This window comes from Chaetodon trifascialis, chromosome 9 (genome assembly GCF_039877785.1).
Source record: "Chaetodon trifascialis isolate fChaTrf1 chromosome 9, fChaTrf1.hap1, whole genome shotgun sequence".
Taxonomy (NCBI): Eukaryota; Metazoa; Chordata; class Actinopteri; order Chaetodontiformes; family Chaetodontidae; genus Chaetodon; species Chaetodon trifascialis.
Window position 1 is genome coordinate 25,505,886 of NC_092064.1, and position 21,045 is coordinate 25,526,930.

At 42.3% G+C, this 21,045-nt stretch overlaps 2 protein-coding genes across 2 annotated transcripts; both read left to right on the forward strand.

Moving 5' to 3' along the window:
* The first annotated feature begins 1,783 nt into the window (after positions 1–1,783).
* LOC139336334 (capZ-interacting protein) lies at positions 1,784–14,835 on the forward strand. The gene is given in 8 exon segments (XM_070970402.1): positions 1,784–1,828; positions 1,830–1,853; positions 1,855–1,998; positions 11,341–11,427; positions 11,608–11,679; positions 11,927–11,995; positions 12,843–13,055; positions 13,637–14,835. Coding segments are annotated over 8 exon segments (1,092 nt in total). The 3' UTR covers positions 14,075–14,835.
* Positions 14,836–16,804: 1,969 nt separating this feature from the next.
* On the forward strand, positions 16,805–20,275 carry LOC139336749 (TPA-induced transmembrane protein homolog). The gene is made up of 7 exons (XM_070970958.1): positions 16,805–16,974; positions 17,556–17,621; positions 17,855–17,941; positions 18,336–18,468; positions 18,771–18,931; positions 19,578–19,648; positions 19,791–20,275. The coding sequence occupies exons 1-7, from the start codon at positions 16,906–16,908 to the stop codon at positions 19,978–19,980; spliced, it is 777 nt and encodes a 258-aa protein (XP_070827059.1). The 5' UTR covers positions 16,805–16,905; the 3' UTR covers positions 19,981–20,275.
* The last annotated feature ends 770 nt before the right edge of the window (positions 20,276–21,045 follow it).

Consider the following 21,045-nt stretch of genomic DNA (forward strand, 5'->3'; position numbering starts at 1 on the left):
AACTCACTTTCACTCTGTGCTCTTGCTGTCACAGCTGGGTGACCAGACACTCCCACAGGGCCTTCGAATGTCTCTAATGGCAACGATAAAGATCATAAGCTTCATTTATAAAGTCCTAATCACCTCGTCTTCAGCTTTTAGTAAACAGTTTCCATTGTTTAATGAGCCATCTTACAGAGAAGAGTCAGTACCCTTCATTCTCCAAATTAGTAGAGTTCCCTACAATTTGGAGGCTAATTTATATCTACTTGGTATCTGTGAGGTGTTTGTTCATGACTGCTGTTTGGCATTAGGCCTACTGAGAAAAATGCACTGCAAACTTTCAACACAACAGAACCTGTTTGTCTGTCAAACCTGTGAAACCAGATCACAACTGCTTTTGGTTATTTCCTTATCAGCTCATGTGCACAGATTCAGCAGTTAATGTACCAAACTGGAGGAATATAAAGTAACGTTATACATCTCCACCATGTCTGTGGACAAAGAAAATGGAAGAAATATTGTGTGGTCAATATAACAGCAGCATCTCCTGCAGCTGTGTGGTGTGTTGTTGGTGAGTTTTAGAAACCAATCCATCAGATGGCTTCTTCCACATTCCAGCACCACAAACCACTTGAGTGATTGACTCCCCTTCCTCCTGGCTCCAAACACAGCAGAGTTACTGCCAGATCGTTCATCCTTACTCAAAGAAAAACTCAAAATCAGAATAACTGCCAAAAAAGCAGCTAATAATAATATTTACATGCTTGCTATCCGTGAGTGTCCTGGACTTGCATCATAGGAAAACCAGATAGAACATGTAAAATGCAGAAGAGAACAGACAGCATCAGAAATGTGCAGCAGTGAAAGCAAACTCTTGCAATGCTTCTGCACATGATAAAGCAGCACATGCACATTTAGGCCTGAACCTAATGAAAAACCTGCAGCCTATGGTTCATGCATGAAGTGCAATTCGTTAACCAGCCTATGTAGAGTATCTAGCACAAAAAAAAAAAAAAAAAAACTCCTGGAAAATTAAATATATTCTTTTATCAGTGTGGACATGCTGTGGATGGACAGCCAGCTATATAGGTGAACTGAACCCCAACAGGTTTCTTATGTACAGCACAGTTATACAGTGTTGATGTTGGTGAAGCCCCACCTCACACAGCTGAGGACAGATGTGAGGAAATACTGCCTTCATAATAAAAGTGTGCATATAGGGAAATTCCTGCTATGAAATAGGTGTCATATACTTTCTGGCTGAAAGTATTGAAGGTTTAAAAGGGTAAAAAGAGAAGTTTGTTTGTTACCCATGAGTTCATTTGGGCAGGCACAGCTGCTACACTGCACTCTGTGGATTTCAAAGTGTTTCCAATCACTGATGTCACAGCAGGTGTTTTCCATCAGCTGGCGAAGGCAAATGAAACAGTGATTTAACTCATTTGGCCTCACAAAAAGAAAAAACATGCTTTAAGGCTCATAGGAAGCAGGGCCACAGCACTGATTGGTAAATTGATCCCCATTTTCATGCAATTATGTTTTCTGATGTGCAATGTGCATTAAAGCTCCACATGGCCACTAGCAATGATATAGACTTTTTAAATTCACTGTGTCCATGTAATGCTGGAACACTAGAAATTCATCTAATTTATAACTCTAGTTTGCACCTGCCCACCAACGTACAGGGGAAAAGAGGCATTTTATGTGCTTTTTTCCTAATTTTCAAGTGGGTTTTATTTTGAAGGCCTTTAGCAGAAGTAGTATTTTTAAGCTGACTGACTTGACAGTGCGAGGAAGCCCAATGAGCGTAAAAGTTGTCCACCCCTCCCTCTTGTCCACGAGGTTGATTTGGCTCCAGATATAAACACAGGGCTCCTCTCTGTCCGCGCTGCGCTCCCCACAAGTCCACTGTCCTTCTTCAGTCTCCTGACGACCTGCAGGCAGTTTGCTCCAAGAGCCCGAAGAGCGGGAGTAAGACAGGAGGAGACGATCTCCGGCGCATCCTTCAGGATGGAGGTAAGATGCGACTCTGAGCGTTTCTGTTGGGCTGTGTACTTTTAGGCCACTGGAGCAGATGTTTTTAACATTTAATGTGGTTGTGTGCAGCCATGTGTGGTTGAAGTTGAAACATTACATCAGTGGAGCTCAGTGAGACACTTTATAGTATTTTCAATGGTCTGTGTTATTATTGTCACATTTCTACACTGTCAAGTACTTAATGATCTTTTCAGTATTTACCTCCTAACTTTGATATTACATCTGATGCAATCTAATACTAATATTCATTAATACTAATAGAAAACATGTTAATAACATTTTTACTTATGACAAACATGTTATTTATAATAGACTACTTGCATGTGATATTTATGTGATGTAATTTTTAACTAAAGGACGACTGTTCTCCTCTTCCCGAAGCGTGTAATTGTTCATGGTAATTCACCAAAAGCAGCAGGATTTTGCCTCTGGTACCTCTTTGACTCACTATATTTAAGCTTCAGGCTATTAAGGTTTAAAAATAGATTTGTGTTAACGATTTCATAACCAGTAAGTAACCAGGATGTGAGAGGAAGGAAATGGAGCTGACAGAAATCTGTCATGGGCCATCGTCTGTGTGTTGTGATAAATGCGTGGAGTAAATGCCATTAGTGATTTTCTTTTCACTGTCGGCTTTTTGCTTTGAATTTTGTAATTTCCAGCGGTTTCCCACCCATCAGGCCCTCGGCTGGAGAGCCTTGCTTTCTTTTCTCAGTTCAAATCCCGAACTTGCAGGTTTGTGGCCTCCACCCTGCAAAACAAGCTGTGCTCTTAGACTTTTAACATCATTCTCTAGTATTTAATGTCATGTGGTGAATAGGAAGAGAAACGCCCATTCCCCCCCCCCCCCCCCCCCCACATCAGGGAGCACACTACTAATAAACTGTGTAACTACTTTGGCCTGCCAATGCCTGAATTTTAGTGTCATAGGATGGTACTTTTGCGTGCTGCATTTTGCCTAAAGTACCTGTAAACAAATGTTAAACTCGCCTGTAAAGTCACACTGACTGTCATTTAAAAGGGCTGTTATGACATCATACATTAGTTAAAACTTTTTAGCTTCAGGAAAGAGCGGAACATGTTTGCAAACATTGGTTTACAGGGCAAACCTTCAGGGGCGGATTAACACATGGAAATTCTTAGGTTTTGTGTTTCTTGTGTTGGAACGACGAGCTACTGAGTACACAAACTGGAAATTCTGTGCGCGTGTGTGTGTGTGCATGCACCTGAGGATTTGTACACTGTGTGTGTGTGTGTTGGGTTGTGGGGAAGGAGTGGTGGGTTTCCTTTGATGGAAAAACAACACCACAGCTCGGGCAGTGAGCATTTGGGATTGCTTTGCCAACCATATGGTGCGCACATTTATTATGTAATCCATAGTAAAGTTAAGAGACCAATAACAGAGGAGCTCAGTCTGGACCAGCCAGACGTTTGGTAATGAGTTAGTTTTTTCCCTTTGCTTCACAGCAGTATGTCATTTAAATAGTGTGACATTATTATTATTATCATTATATAAATAATAACAACATATAAATGATAATTACATGAACCAGTATTTCCACCCCTACTATGACTAGCATTTGTTCTGCAGTCACTAACACCAGAAGTCGGACAGAATGCAGCATCAGTGTTCTGCAGCATCCTCAGAAGCTTTGTGTGATTATGACACGGGCTAAGAGCTTCCACTGGTCTCGTGTTCAGAGCTTGTCACAACTGGACATTACCAGTGACGGATGCAGTCTGAGGTGTTTGCCGAGGCTGTATGTGTTTCAGTGCAGGCTGAATGGTTTCGCCCTGACCCTGAACATTAAACAGACACCTAACTGACCGTGAAGCTCACTGGAATGTGAACTATCAGCATCAAGGAGAGCCTTCGAAACTTTAGCCCGTTCTGTAAGTCACGGTGCTGTTATGGTTGGATCCCTGTTCAGGTTACGCTGCACGTGCATAAACGCTGCCTGATTTTACAGCTTATACAATTCATTAAGTCTTGCGGTTAAAGGGCTTCTGAGCTGTGATAAGATGAGCTGGATGAAGAGCACAAAGTGATGATTGGAAAACCCAAAAGCATCTCATGTGACTCTAAAAACTCAGATTCCACTGACGCTTCCTGTTGTGTCTTTTTTTTCTAACATCCTGGAAGTCATGTCAGCTTTCTCTGATATTGTCTCTTAACTGTCTTTACCCTATTGTCTTTTGAAACCACAGCTTTACAAAGACAAAAAATGTAATCGCAAAGGCAGTTGAAAAACAGACACGAACAGCAGGACGAGCATAGTTATTGCAGAGTTTTCATAGTTTCGCTGTTGTTGCTGCACTTTGTCTTCACTGTTTCACAACATATTTAGTTTCCCTGGTGATAGCAGTGTGAAAACTGGAAGTTGTATCCGGCAAAATTAACTGTTAAGTTGCCATGTGAGTGAGGCTACACTCTTAGCCGATCTGATGCAGTGTGTATCCGATGTTCTGTTGGCACCCAGATGAGGATGTAAATGCACACTAAGAACGAGTGAGGTGACATTCAGAAATTAGGAAATGTGTCTGACATGTTTGTCATGCCTGAAGGATGCACACAATATGTTGTGGTTGACAAATGTTGAACTTAATGAAAACTCAAACTGGGTAACTTTAATGTGTATCTGCAGCACTGTGTACCCTGAAAGCAATGACAGCGTGAGCTCGAGTATTTTCAGCGGGCTCTTACAAAGAGAAGATATATTTATTTAAAAATGAGCAGCCTGCTGTCTTTGGAGCTTGCAGTGTGCACGAACAGGCCAGCTGAATAATGTAGAGTGTTTGCAGAAAATACGTTATGTGATTGCCTGAAGTTGATCTAAAATTATTTTTTTTGGCTTTATTGAATGGTGCAGGTGAAGAGTGACAGGAAAGAGGTTTAGAGGGGGGGGGGGACATGTAGTCAGGCCCCAGCTGCTGGGATCAGGACACAGCTTTGGTAAATGGGGCGCACGTTCTACCAGGTGAGCTACTGCGGCGCCTCTTTAATATATATATTTTTGTCCTGTGGGAATGTTTTACTCTGGTTTGTTGACTTTATTTACATCTCCATGCTGACTCCTCTGTTAAAGTAATTGCGTGGAAGCTTGGCTCATTGGAGAATATCTGCACCTTTATGACCAATTAAACGGTTCATAAAGCCTCATAATTCCAGAGCCGCTTTGCTGCTTTTCATTTTCCCGGTGGTTGTTGTTCTTTTTTTTTTTAAAACATTCTTATTACTTGCTGCCATTACAGGCCCTCAGACCATACAGCGCTGCAGTGTGTTTTTGTGCTGTCAGGGCTGAGGCTGTGTCAGGCCCTGCCCCTCTGAGCTTCAGCCTGCAGCAGCGCGTGGGGCCGAGAGATAGCTGGGGTGGGAAGTACAGAGAAGATAGCGGAGAAGACATTGTGATCTGTAAAAGAAAAACACACATGTTGGTTTTCAAGGAAGTTACATTATGAATGGATACATGTCGACTTAGTGGAATTCTTTGAAATACGGAAGGCGAAGTCAGCCGTCCGCACCGCACTTCCTTTGTCCCAGTTTAGCTGTTCCAGACAGGTTTTTGTCATCTGAGACGTGTCAGAACCAACTTGAGGCAGTGCATGTTGTTGCTATCAAAGCTGGTGCAGGCAGGAGAGGCAGCCTGAGTGGAGCTTTAAACTGTCAGGTGTCTGCAAATAGTCAAACATGTTGAATTCAATAAGAAAACTCTACAAATGTGACATATGTGAAGAGGGGTTTTCCAAAAAGTGAGTCATGCAGAGGATGGGAAACTTAAAGAGCAAAACAGTGTCATCAAGACTGTATAACTTACTTCCAAAATCTCCCTGCAGAACAGTTAACCCATACTGCCTGCACCTCCTCAACCACCCACATCTGAATTTGGCACCAAGCTATGTTCTTTATTAGTCCACAGTGAAACTGGACTGTGACCTGTGCCCTTTCCATCATAGTACTTAAGACTTTCTACCACTGAATCTATTCACAGGCACTCCATCACCCCCCGATGTGAAGTCCATGACCTTCCACATATGTCACTCCCCCAGCACAATATTTGAACCTAAAATATGCAACGTCCCAAGTCTGCCGCGGATGACTGAATGCTAAACCCTGGATCTCTTCAGGAACCACATGACGTTGAAGCGGGGAAGATGCAGGGCTTCATTTAATGAAGTCATCCCGTGGCTGTGTTACTCAGCCTCCACATCAACTCTCTGCTCCGCTGTCCAGATGTTTTTTATCATGAGAATACCAGAGAACCCCCCCAACAGATGCTTGTATCAGAGTGTTCTTGCTTATGCTCAGACATTTGGAGGAAATACTGTCTGCAGTGAGCTGTTTACATTTTTTGATATCTTCTCTTATTCATCATCCAGTCCCCATTAGCCTGCCTTCTCATTGCATAATGGTTCAGCTTATCTTAAGCAGGCCACTGTAGTTATCATATTGAAATATCACGGTGCATTCCACGAACAGGCCCGGCTCCGTCGCCTCTTCTCATACCTTCATTACTTCCCGTCAGTTTGCAGTCGCGTGGTCTAACTATCAGCAGCTTTCTGTTCTCAGGTCATCTGGATTTGTTTTCCTTCTCTCTGGATGTTTATTGTTCTATGTAATATTTGTTTCCCCACCCTACAGTACTCGTCTGTGTCTGCGGCATCTCCAGTGTCCCTTGAGACAGGCGCAGAAATGGCTGTAGACGAGTGTGTCCATTTACCTCATTGCTCCACTTGAGCGCCTTTCTAAAGTGCTTCTACACACAACGCATGTGAAAACACCCAAACAGTGCCAGCGAGGGCAGTGGAAAAGTGAGATATTCAGATGAGGTCCGGTCCAAAACACATCATGTTTTCCTGGAAAGGCAGCGAGCGGGAAGGTGCCTGTCTGCTCTCATGCCACTTAACAAGTGTAGGCAGAAGGGAGGTGCTCACTGTGGTGGTTTTCCCCACAGCAGAACATGCTGACTTGTAAAAACAAAGTGTGCAGACTCGAACTGAAGCCATTATGCTTGGTGAGCTTATTGAGCAAGATCTTGCTGAACAGCTGTGCTTTGGTTTGCTTTATTTATCTTCACTTTCACAGATTTGCGCTGTGTGGGGCTCACCAGCAAGAGCTTATGAGGCTTGAGAGTGAAAGCAGAGTCATTCCAAGAGAAGGGTTAAAGATCCTGAGCCAGACATCATCTTGATCAGCTCCATGGTAGATTACATGGCCTGCTGCTCTCTGACCGCTGCTGTTACACGTATATTGAGCAGATGCATTAGGATTTACTTGGACTAATATCATGTGCCTCTTCTCCCCTGGCTCTGAAACTGGGGATAACAGGGACAGACAATAGCAAGCTTTGTGTGATCTGTTTGTCTCTGTGTTCTCTTTCCACATCTGCCGGTCATACAGTAAACCTCGTGTCTCCATCCACGGCCTGTAAGTGAAGATGCTGGCTGGGATTAACCTTTACTTCTCCAAACACAGCTCGCTGAGGAAGCGCCCACTCTTTCTGAAACACTCCACTTCACATTCACACTGAAAACCACAGTCTTCTATGGAGGGTTTTCAGCTGTGGTCATGTGCACTGTGTCAGCCATATTAGAGGTCTTCTCTTTTTTTTTTTTTTACAACAATGGTTCAAAACAGCTGATTATATCTATAAAAAGTACTATTCAGTAGGGCTGGACCTTATGGTGATATATACCATAAGACGACAGAGAATTATTTACCCATTCCTGATTATCTATCTAAGGTCGTTGTGGGCAACTAATGAGGAAGACTGCTTTGCTGCTGACTTTTCTGGAGCTAAAGGGTCCAAAGCATGAAGCATTCACAAAACAAGACAGATTACTGCAGTACAATCAAATCAATCTTACATCGTTTGCCACTAAGCAGTATTCATGTTATGAGTGGTAACAGTCAGTGTTCAGTTCACAGGGCCGCAGACTGTCCTTGGCACCTTCTGTCCAGAGGCTCTGTGACTTTTTGGGGAGGAGAAACAACCAACAGCAAGAAAAGACTTGTTCATAAGCATTGACACAACAGGGTCCTTGTCCTGCATTCAGATTATGAAGTATTATATGAGAATTTAACCGCACCATACTTTCCCAACTGGCCTCAGGATTCTAGTAAACTCTTCCAGTTGTGACATTTAACTATCCTCCAGGCTACCACTGTTCTTGTGTGACAGTTTTCCTACAAGCATAAATAAATAATGGAAACCTATTTTTGATAACGGGGTGTTACATCTGTACTTAACTGTATGTGAAAGAAAGCAACATCTAAAGGAGTTTCCAGGGGAGTCAGTGTCCAGAAATAGCACGTTTCTTTTTAGCGTAGACCCAGGCCCGTTTTTGGAGAAACCTTAATCACATGGGTTAAGTAGCTTTTTTCATCGTTTCCTTGTTTAGACATGCCCGGTCGCTCCGTATGCTAGATTACAGTATGTTTCAGATGTGGTCTAACATATCTAGGGACACTCTCTCTTAGGAGCTGAGGGGTTACAGAGCAGAGCTGCGATCCAGGCTGCCGACACAGCTCTGGGGCTTTTTCCCAGGCCTAGAGCCCCAGAAATAGAGTTTGCCCTGCTCTCTCCTGCAGTGAACCCAAGTTTCCCACTCTTCCACAGAGCTTGGGGTCCAGCTGAGTCAACCATGTACAGTACTGATAATCAACCGAAGGCCTCGCTGTGTGGCTCGCCGAAATCTACATCAACAGTTAGAGAAATCATTTGAGTTGAAGTGAGAGAAAGATATGTTTGCATTGACATTTTTAATTAAAACACAAGCAGGGGAATTGGTTTGAGATTATTATGTTTTATTTTTGGATTCTGAGTAAATCACAGCAGATAAAAAGAGTCTAAAAAACATGACAATGTAAGGTGAGTTTATTTTAAGTCTGCAATTCAGCCTGATGTTAGTTTCATTTCACATGAAGAAGCTCATTAAAGATAAGGGCCTGCTGTGAAAAGATGCACCAAAGGATATTAATGGATCTGAAATTGCTTTTAAAACTAGAAAGCTGTTGAAGAATGAATAATGCCGAGGCTTTTTAAACCTTCGTACAGCTCGCACATTTAAGTCACTTTTGTAACAGCTCATTTCTAAAATAATCTTAATATGAAAAATGAAATCTTTGCTTTACATGGAGTGGATGTGTTCTGTATGTGTTTTTCTATGTTTATCATTTAAAAAAGTAATACTCCAATATTACTTTTTAATCAAACCACATGTCAGGAATAGAGGTAACTCACTGGAAAGAACAAAGAAATGGTTGACTGTATGTCGTAGAGGGCTGGTGGACATTCCTCCTGCGTGTCTTTTAAGTAAAGCTGGACAATAGAGAAGCTCAAACCTTAATTTTCTTCACCCAAAACATCTGAGCTGCGATTTGAACAAACAAAGCCCCACTTCCTTCGCCTGCACTGTTGTGACTGGAGTTTGTGTTCTGAAGGAGGCATTTGTTTTTGAAGGACAGGAAAGAGTTAAACAATCAGAGGTTACAAAATAATGGTTAGACGGGTGGGTGGTCCCTGATGATTGCTATTTATCACGGATGAGAAAAGGGAACTCAGGAAAAGGGTTGGGAGGTGGATTAGGACACAGAGGCGGTGCAGAGAGCGCTAACAGAGGCACTGCGGGGCTAGCTGATGCCGTAATACGTTTGGGTGGAGGGAGCAAGGTGGTGAGGTCATGTTGAGAACAAGGGGGAAAAGGAAAATAAAGCGTGTGATTAAAATGTGGAATGTGTGTATCTGTGAAGCTTGGGAGATCCATGTTTCCATGGGCTACGGCTGAAACTGTGCAGAGGGAGGGAACTGGTGCACACCCAGGAAACGTGACAGAATTGGCAGCTGGGAGGAGAGACATAAGCTTTTTAGTGGTCAATAAAAGCAGGATGGAAATGAGATGTAGCATGAAAGCCTGAAAAAGAACGGGAGGAGCACCACAAGCAGTGACTGCACAATGCAAATCATTAAATGGCGACATGACGCATGAGAATCTGCACAGTCCTGGCACAGCTCAGGCTGCCGTCATGTTGTGAACGAATGTCTCAGCCCATTCACAGTCCAAATGCTTGGCACGAAAATGACTTGAACCTGGAAAACAAAGTAATGCTGGTGTGTTGTTTCAAAGGCTTACATCCGCGTACATTCCAGCCTGCAGCCATCAGCCAACTTATCACTTGGGCCACAGATATGTGGAGTGAGTTAATGGTCATCAAAGGGCAATGCGGAGGAGGGAAGTTTAGCAATCAGCTTGGGAATAGTGGGAGAGACTGAAAGTAAAGGGCGCAAGAAGTGATAACACTGTGAGGCTGCAAGGACAGGTCCCTCCTGTCACAGGCTGCACTGTGATGCTGAACAGCTGTGCAGAGAGGGGCTGACTTCCTGTGTCCTAACCCATAAAATACGCTCTTTAGCAGGAGAAGAGACGAGTTCCTCCAATGACAGCAATGAAAAACACCCTGGTGGAGTCATTTTATAGTTTGCATATTCACCCTCCCCACTGTTTCTCAACCTGTCTGCAGGGAAGTGAAACATCTTTATCTTAGAACATCTCAGCGGTGAAATAGCTCTCTGCAGATGGCATGCGTAATGAGAATGTATTGTTCTAACGGCTTCCTTCTCAGCAAGTCGCTGCCCAGAATCGTACAGTTTTTCTGCTTCATCTAACAGTGCAAAAGCATTACATGCACATATCTTAACTTTCATTAAAATTGACATTCTGTTTCAAAGCTTTACACTTCCAGGAGCAAAAACAGACCAAATACCACATCTGACAAGAGGATCGAGTCATAGTTAGAAACAAATCTACACAAAATAGTTGGCTAGTGTAACTTTAGTTTAAGGTTCAAGGTATCTATTTGTTATACAGCCAGCAACGATAAATAAATACAGATTACAAATACAGAAAGAAGAAATCAATACAGTGTAACTTTGCTGTGACTTGCTGTCTAATATCTCTCACCATCTAAACAAAGAGCGCGAGGTGATGATTGCTTTGTGTTATAACTGTGGAGTGATGTCTAACCTCTTTTATTGACAGAGTTAAACACAGCAGAGGGTCTGACAGAGCTCAGGCCTCAGACTGTCCCTGAGTGCCACTGTGAATGTGTCCACTTTGCAGTTTGTATCAAGGAAGTGAAAAAAGCAAGGTCGTACAAATCATCCATCAAATGAAGTGCTTACACCCGGTCCACTCATTTCACATATGCTGTCTTTAGCAGTACGAGCCTTGGAGGGTACATACTTTTAAAATGTGACAAACAGCATATCAAGACTGCTGTTAACGTCAAGTATTTGACAGTCGTTTGATGTCTTTCTTTTCCAGAAGGATTCTCCATCCAAGCCGTCTGTGGCTGAGCTGGCTGGAAGGTTCAAAGGTCATATTCTGCCAATGCCCGGCTCAAATGAGGAGGTATTTGCTTTGTATCTTATATGCTATGGTATCCATACAAAACATATGCAAAATCAAAGGTTTAGCTCCCTCGAAGACCACGGCTGCTCCATATTCTGTACAGTTTATTTTGAATGAATACTGTACACTGGGACTGCTTGTGGTTACAGATTTGTTTAAATTTCTCCTTTTTGTTTGTAGCTGCCATTTCGTAGAAGACCTCCATGTTCCCTGAAAATACAAAATCAAAAGGATGATAATGAAGAGTCAGATGTAAGTCAAGTTGCTCCTTTACCAACCAATGTGCTTGGCTGACTTGGAGTTGTTTACTACACATTTTCATTGCAACCTCACCATTTCAACACCATCGGCGGTGTGGCCACATCAACAATTTATCTATTTTTTCTTCTGCCTAAAACAATGGGAAAGTCACATTTGTGCTGCTGTGTTTATTCCGGTTAACTGACCACACAAACCTATATCTGGGATTTGTCTTTTCATTAACTCTGTTCTCTTGCAGACAACTATTGTCTCCCCCAATCCCTTCAAAATCAAGATGAAGAACTCCCCCATCATTGAGAAACTTCAGGTAGGTGCACTTTGCAACACTTGAATGTTTTGTGAGCCAAACAGAAACAAGCACCAGAGATGTAGAACACAGGCAGAAGCTGCTCGTGTTGTCAGGTGTTTGCAATATTTAAAGCATTACTGCCACCTACTGTTCAGTTGACACTGGTGCCTGAGCTGCTTTCATACTGAGAAAAAGAGGAAGGGCTTGTCCCTGATGCTACAATCGGCTCAGATTAATGAGCTAATGGGATCATGGGCCACCCAGCCCCTGGTGAGGCTCTGCCTCACTACCATGGTTTTTCAAGTGAGCAGTTCACACGGTGGGCAGCCATGGGACAAAAGGGCTGCCGCTTCTCCCTCTTCCTCTTCTCCCCAGTGCAGGTAGGATACTGTTCTCTAAACTTGAACAGTGCATGTTTTCTATGTACTTTAGATCTCAGAGTGAACATGGCAGATGTTGTTTTTGACACTTAAAGGGGAATTTCAGGACGTACTCCCAGCTGGTGAGCTTTCAAAGTAGGAAGGTGACGGGTGCCCGCGGAGCAATACTTGTGATAATATCCTTTATATGACGAGGAGGAATACACCCTGATTTGTGACTAGACATACTTGTAGTTCTTAGTTTTTAATTATTATTAACAACTGTTATTAAATTATTTTTTAATAACATTTCCAGGATTGAATTATCACAAAACTGTCTCCTTCACTTATTATATTGTTATGCTGATTTTACCTGGCTCACTCTCATTTTGAAGAGTGCTGTTTAAATCCATTTGGGCCATTGTTTTATCTTTAGATTTTATTAGAACACAATGTCCTGAAGAGATTATAGTCTCCAGGCTTCAGGATCTTTCTTCCCCCTGCAGGCCAATCTTGCTCTGTCACCCACCGCTCTGCTACCTTCACCCAAGAGTTCTGAGGTGAAGCTCCAGCCGGCACCGTTGTCCCCCACCACACCCTGCAGCCCGCTGAGCCCCCTTAGCCCCACGCTGCAGCCCTCACAATTGTGCAGTGAAGAGGAGGATCTCGTCAGCTTTGAAAACCCTCCTGAGGGCACCCCGCTGCCGAGCATCAACAAGGTGAACATATGGACTCATGCAAAGCTGCACATTAACATGATATCAATCGATTTCTTAAGAGCAACAAAATCCACTCTAGATCACCCACTTTATGTATTTGTGTGGGTTTTTTCACGAGTTGAGTCATTAAAAGGCACACATGAGCTGCTGTCACATTGAGGACCCTGAAGTGTTTCTCACGCTATTCGCTGAGCGAGCTGTGATGTCACAGCCGGACACATGGTCCTTGTCCCTGTTGACGTGCTTCTCAGTTGGTGTTCTGCATCTTCTCTTTAAGCAGGCCTTGGATAAGCTGGAGTAAGATGCCCCTGTAGTGCATGAGTGCTGCTGCAAAGGGGATTGAAGATGTAATCCCCTTAGCCTAGTTAGAATCCCCTACCACTTCATGCAGTTCTCTCACGCACACAGTATACTAATTACACTTGGAAAGTTTGCAGAAATCATTTGATGATACAAATGAATTGCTATTGAACATAGATTCTTAGCTGTCTTTTAAATCTAAGTTGCCTTGATTATTTTTTTATTTGGTTAAAAACGTGATCTAAATTCCCTGCTGGCTCTTGCCCATCTTTTCCATGCAGACTCGTGCACGGCTATCATTCAAGAGGCGCCTGCCCACGAGACAGCACAGGAGGTCAGCTGCAGAGGAGGCGGGAGCCTTTGCGAGCACTCTGTCCCCAAGTGAACTGTACAGCCCGAAAGAAAATGGGGATCAGGACCAGGTTTTCGACAGCCCAGCAGAGGAAGCTGAATATGGACAGCCAGCGAGTCTGAAAGAAGCTGAAGAGAAGAACAGGGACTGTGAGAAAACAGAGGATGGGGTTCCAAAGAGTGACCCAGACAACAGGAGAGATCCGGAGGAGGAGCAGGAAGCAGAACGAGCCCAGGGCTTGGACACTTTGGAGGAGGAACAACAGCCTTCAGAGCTTTGCCTCGCCAAGCAGATACAGGGTAATATTAAGACAGAAGAGGAGCAGGAGGAGATGGAGGAACACCACGGAGGAAATGACCGGGTGTGAGCTGTGAATTTTTATGTAAGATGAAAAATATAAATATATATATATGAATAAGTTATTCAGTGCTTTGATTAAGAGAACTCTTTGAAAAACATGCCTCAGAAGAAGTTCATCTGTTTGAAATGTCTTGGTACCTGCTCTCTTCTGCCGCCCTCTCCTGGCCATCTGTAGAACAGGTCCGTGAACACTGGAGAGGCAGCTGTTCTCTGCACATGGAAATAAGCATCACAATTGATACTGTATCCATTATCAGGCAGAGGAAATGTGTGTCATGTTGGACTGAGTCTGTATGATCAGACTCTTGTTTTTATGACAAATACTTTTTTTTCTCATTGAGATTTAACACAAGTCAAAGACATTGTTACGAGTGCATTTCCATGTCAGAAGTCTCTGTCATGCCAGGGCTTTGGAAACACTGGGATGACGAAAAGCAAAAATATTATTAGATTCACATGCGTATATGTTAGCAGGTATGTAAAAAGTTCTGACACCATAGCAAATCACTATCACTTTAGGGTGAAATTATGTAACTTGCTTATTTAGTTTTCTGTTGATGTACATTGGTCTACGTCTCTGCTTGTCTATTATTTTGTGTACAGCAAACTATCTAAATCACTGAGTAGCTCAGGTCCAAATGTTAAGAAAATAAACAGCCTCCTTCGAATGTAAGAAAAATGTTGACGTTACATGTCTTTGTCAAATGTTTGGGTTGAAGAGTCAGTGTTTAATATCAGTAAACACTTCGGGCTTTGTGTGATCTCCTGACACAGTTGTTTGCTTAATGTACTGCACTGTCTTGAGTCAGAAAGGCCAAAAAAGTGTAGTTTTGTAGTTAGAGGCTGTTGATGGTAAGGGTTAGCACTGTCAAAATTCAGATTTGAAGGCCCTTGCACACCTATTGACACCCACACAGGTGATTTAAATCATTTTCCTTGACTGGACCTCTTCTCGGGGCTGTGTCACTGGAGCGCCAGCTTTCATGTCCTGACAGGTCACAAAAATGAAGCTAGTGAAGTAAACATGGGGGAGCTACAACTCACTAAGTTGTACTGAACCAGCTGTAAAAGTGTTCCTTCAAACTGGTAACTTCACCATAGTAGGACAGCTGGCAGCAGAGTTTCTGTGCAGTTTATCTTTACGTGAACGTGCAGAGAAAAACAAGTGGAGCATATTCAGAAATCTGAAAGCTTTGACTTCATTAGAAACTGTTGAATTGAGCATCTCAGTCAAAGTAATGATTTTTTACATGAATTTGTGTAACTGGACTGGACAGTCCCTCAGAAAGCTCCAGCTCAAAGCACAAACATCATAAGAAGAAGGAGGACGGCTCACATTTGTCCACTGATTACGCTCTGAGAGTGGAAACAGTCAACATGTAACACCCGTGCCGCTTAAACCCCTCACATTAACATGCGTCTCGGCTGATCCGAAGTGGACAGCTGAGACACATTAAAGTTCACACCTGTGTGTCTATCGTGCATCTCAAGCCGTCCCACGAGCGAAGTCTGGATCACTGAACGTTACACTCGGACTAGAATAAGTTTCCTTCCTTTTATTGTTTGGATTTGTTTAATCTGTGATAAAGGGGCCGTTTGTGTGGCAGTTAGCTGTGTGTACTATAATCATAGAACAGGAATCATTTATTTACATAGCTCTCACTTATATAACAGTATGTATGATCAAAGCATGACTCCAGACTCGGACCTGAGATTTCAAGGCTAAGCCCTGGATCTCCTCCGACCCTTGAACTCCACTCCAAACTGAATTAATTAACAGCTTCAGTCGTCTTGCACCTGTTATGGTAGGCCGAATTTTACTTTGATGATTCTTAGGACATGGAGTCACATGATTTTATTAAACCTTAAACATATTAAAGGAATCAGTATTTATTAGAATTCATTTACGCTGATATTGGTACACATGAGCTGATCTTTGATGTGCATATTCATGAGGGCATTATTAGCATGGTTATAAAAACTACAGCTACAGGTTTTCACCACTGACCTCTGTCGATCTCTACTGCTTATTTAGAGTTAAAGTGATGATGATAAAGGTAAAAATGCATCTATGTCCCCTGTTCCTGGTAACTTACACCAAAATTGCATGTAAAAACAAACAAACAAAAACTTTATTTTATCAGATTATTAATAACTAAAACAGGCCTCTGAATAACTCCTTTAATTTGATCAGCCTGCAGCAAGAAGACTGTCCCCGGCAGTCATTTGACTCATCACACCATCACTCCTATCTTTGGTTAGGTAAATATTAAATCATCATAAAATCCTCTTAGACCTTTACTTTAAAAACAGGAACTGTGTCACGTGGTGTGCACACTGAAGACAGGCATACCTGTAGACACCTGCAGTCCGATAAAAGAGTGTTTACGAGCAGGTTCATTCGTGTTTACCTTCACAACGTTTGTCGTAAGACAGGCTGTTTGTGTCTCGCAGTCACAGGAAGACCTGTGTCACTTTCAGTCGTCTACTCTGGCTCGAAACGTCTCCTCCCACGCCTTTACTTCAAAACGTCTTCGACGTCATAGCGGTACCGATACTTGAAGGTGGTTTTCACCTGGCAGGCTGAAGGAGGACGGAAGGGAGTCATGTCCGCTTCTGGAAAACCCTTTCCCACGACCTGTCATGACACCGAGTGAACCCGCTGAGTGACCTGTTCAGTTTGAGGAACCGCTGCGTTTTGAGCCACATTTGGGACTTTTATGACCTCGCGGAATGTAGTTTCATTATTGGAATTCATAAGAAACACGCACTTCCGGGTTGGGGAGTCACACAGTCTTACAGTAATAACTCCCAACTGGGAGCTGGACCCGAACCACCATGGACATAGAGCTGCAGTCCATCAAGACAAATGGGAACCACGGAGCAACATGTTTGTCTGACAAACTGGTGAGTTAATGGGGTAAATGAGAGATTTAGTGACCTGCCCAATTTCCAGTAATAATTATGCCCAATAGTAATATGAATATGTTCTTCTTCCTCCTCCTCTTCTTCTTCTAGAAGAGTATTATATTATATAATATTATATTTCGTAATAAAAAATGTAATACTAAAAAGAAGCATACTAAGATATACTATGTACAGCCTGTTACATTTGCTGTAAAATAAAATAAATAGGCAGTTGCTCTGATATTTAACTTTTTTTAAAGCAAAAATGCCAAACATGGCCTCTTTCCATCTTTTCAAATGTGAGGTTTTTCTTATTCTTTTATGTCAGTAAACTAGCTTATGATTTAGACTGTTGGTACGATGAAACTCTGTGAACGCTGATGGACATTATTCACAATTTCTGCTGTTCTGTGGATTTAACAACAAACCGATTGATCGAGACAATAATCAAGAGATAAGTCGATAATGAAACAGTCTTTAGTTGCAGCTCTATGTAACGTACATAATCAGTTTGCACAAAAATGACCTTTGTGGTGTCCAGCACTTCATAGCAATATTCCCCAACATTTGCCTGTTCCCAGGTGTCAGAAGGGAACGGAGAGGGTGTGGTCGGTGCATCGGATGGAGACGTTTTGCTTTCTGTAGAGGTGAGCTTCCTTCAAAGTTGTGCTCTTGTGTATCTTGTATTTGGTTCAAGAGATAAGAATAACACATACGAGTTTTTCGTCTCTGTCTATGAGGCAGAAAAAGGAGCTCTCGTCTCTGTGGCAACACTTTGTGCTAGTCACTTCCTTTGGGAGTGAATAAATCAACACACTGTCCTGAAATGACTTGTTCCAGGAAAAAAAAACATGACATGTCTGCTGTGTCTTGTCATCAGAATGCTGAATGTAACGGAGAGACGAAGCCCTTGAGCCATGCAGCAGAAAATCAAAGGATTCTGGGAAATACAAACACTCCTGGAGAGGTATGAAGACGTTTGGTAAAATGTGTTTTGAAATTTGTTGTTTTTGGGGACTTCCTCCAATGCTTGGAACAAAGGAAGTGTAACTTTTCTGTTACCAAGTGATAATTCACAGTTACAGTATTTTGCCATCCATCGCCTGGACAGCAGACAAGGACAGCACAGCTGCCTATAACATCAGTGTATTCAGATTTTCTTTTCTTGTCAGTAATTAAAAGAATACTCCTCTTGTAGCTTGGGATACTGTTCTTTATGCTCTGTTAGTATTTTTCTTGAATTATGTCTCATTAAAGTGATACCAGAAATCCATTCTAAAAATAGAAACCCATCCAGCATCAGGATTGAACCCCCATAGGCTGTAGCCATATCTTGACAAAGTAATTCATTTTGCTTTTAGACCGGCGCCGTGTGCAGGATAAATCGAGAGCTGAATAAGGTCGTCTTCTGGAAAGTCAGACTATGGATGGTCATCATCTTCATCTTAGTCTTCATCCTTGCTGTGATTCTAATTTCGCTGTCGGTGTGCTCAGGTAAGGTTCGTGATGAGGGTGTTGCATGCTGTAGAGTGTTAAGAGGGTGAGAAGTCAGGTCAAGATTATACATTTATAACTAAGCAATTTATCATTCTTCAAAGCGCAACTGTTACAAGGTCACGGCAGCTAAAGGCCAATGTGTGCGGCTTTATGTAATGCTTACGTGGGAACATAACATCAACACTGTGCAATGAAGCTGTAAACCAGTACAAAACAATGGGGCGCGAATGATAACATGATGTTACTTCTTCAGCACAGCACTTACTTTTCCAGACATGACCCATTTTCTCTTTGAGCAGCGATCCACGAGGACGCCGATGAGAACTTTGACCCTTCATTGTTTAAAGTTCCTCTGCATTTCAATGGAAGCTTCCAGCTGCCTAATGTGGTCTTCACAGAGGATCATCTCACCCTTTCCTCCAATGAAAGCCAAGCGCTCGCTGCTAACCTGCAAGAAAAGGTTTGGCCAATTATGACCATATTTCAAATAATGGAATTTAAAATATCATCTTGATTGGTTGTATTTACCGTTGAATATAGAAAGTGCAGGAAAACATTATATATATGTTTGACTTGATGCTTTTAGTATAATGGCTTAATGTACAAACAACTTGGGAAGGTGCAAGGGCAGTATGTACAGTAAGGCCAATACTTAATGGCATTAGAAGAAGTGATTTTATTATTAAGGCAAAGCAGTTTCATTTACAGTAGGTTGCACATTTCATTGAAAATAACATTAATGTTCTTTACATTAAAAACATACAGTACTCAGTAACATGAACAGAAGAATATGATAAATGAAACAGAAGAAATCTAAATTAATTGCGTTATTCTAGGTAGATTATATTATTCTGTTGATGGAAAATCTGAAAAAAGAGACACCTTTTCATCTGAGACAGTATTGCCACAAGCTTCACAAATCAAAACCCTGTTCATGCCTGCTGCTGAAAGCCCTCTGTGGCTGGTTTTATCTCTTAGAGAGAATTTAAATGGAAAGCACTCAGCAGCAGAATGGAGCTCATCGTGAAGTGAAAGTAGGTTGGTATCAGCCAAATGCATTTTCCTCTCATTGTTTGCTTCTGCATGTCTCAACCTGCCCCGCCCAGATGGCTGACCTTTACAGATCCTCCCCTGCACTGGGGCGATACTTCTCCAGAGCCGAGATATATGCTTTCAGGTAAGCACGCATCCCCTTCAGAGGTTCTGGACTACATTTTTCACCTCTGCTACATGAAACCACTAGATTTAGCATTTTGTCATTTGCATGTTTCACAGAAAAAAATGTGTTGAGCTTCCAAACTTCTGTTCTTTCCCTGCAGAAACGGCTCAGTCATCGCTGACTACCAGCTGACATTCCTCATGCCTGAGGAAGAGCAGGATCAGCTGAGAAACTTTACTCTGAGCAGGGAAATGGTGTACAATGTGTTCAGGCAGTTTCTGTATGACCAGGAGCTGGAGAAGACAGAAATGTACATTGAGCCAGTTTCCCTAAAAATGCAGAGACATTAATGACAAATGTTCACCGACAGACTGGAAAATGAGTGTATCCGGCTTTGAGACACTGAGGAAACAACAAACCTACATTAAGGTGCATGTTTGTAGCATGTGATTTGTCAGACTTTTGTGTGATTCTCCCATGAGCCTGTGAAGATATGGCATATGATGCATGTTTACCACAGGAAACTACGTGGTCACAGTCACACAAACCCACTGTGGCTACAGGTCATATGGATGATCTTGGCTTTTAAGACTGTTCCTGATGAGACTCAGCCAACAGTGTTGGACTTGTCAGGTAAAATGGACGTACTGAGTGGTTCCACTCACAAGAGAATGCCAACAAAAAGCAGGACTTTGCTGATTATGTGGCAATTTTTATGTATTTGAGATTGTGTATTATTGTGCCTTCTTTAACCGCAAGTTTATTATGTCTATGAGTATTGGTATAAATGCTGCAATTATTTATATGCATTCCTTGACTATCACTGTGATTTGTGCATGGACATTTGTACAAAACCTGTGGCTGAATAGGTGTTTTAAACGGAAATATATGTGCTTATATTTGCATGTCTGTCCCATTTACTGTTCATTTGCGATCCAAAACCATAGAGCACTCTTAAAGTATTTACCTAGAGAGAAACAAACACTGCAGGAAAATCAGCTTTGTTTCGTTTGACAGACACCTCAGCTCGGTTTTCACCCTCATGAATCTGCTGTGCCTCTAAGCATCTTTGTGGTTGACCAGTAGAGGGGGTGCATATCCCACATGCAAGTGAACAGGAGCTGTTTCCTCTGCTTGTTCGTTTGTTTGTTTGTCTGCATTGGTATTTTCTTCTTGAGTTGAGGCAGCAGCAGGTTGTTACATTTAATAGCGCTGCTGGTGCTTAACATGTTAATTAAGTAGAACTGTCAATGTGTCAGATTGCAGTTTGTTTCCTGATAGTGATCATGTCAAGCAGCCTGTCCTCTAATAAGATTACAGCTGTGCTTAATGATTATGCCAAATTAAATGGTCACAGCCATTCTTCCGCTTCAGCTGGTGGCACTCGGTACAAGACTTAATGGAAAGAGCTGACA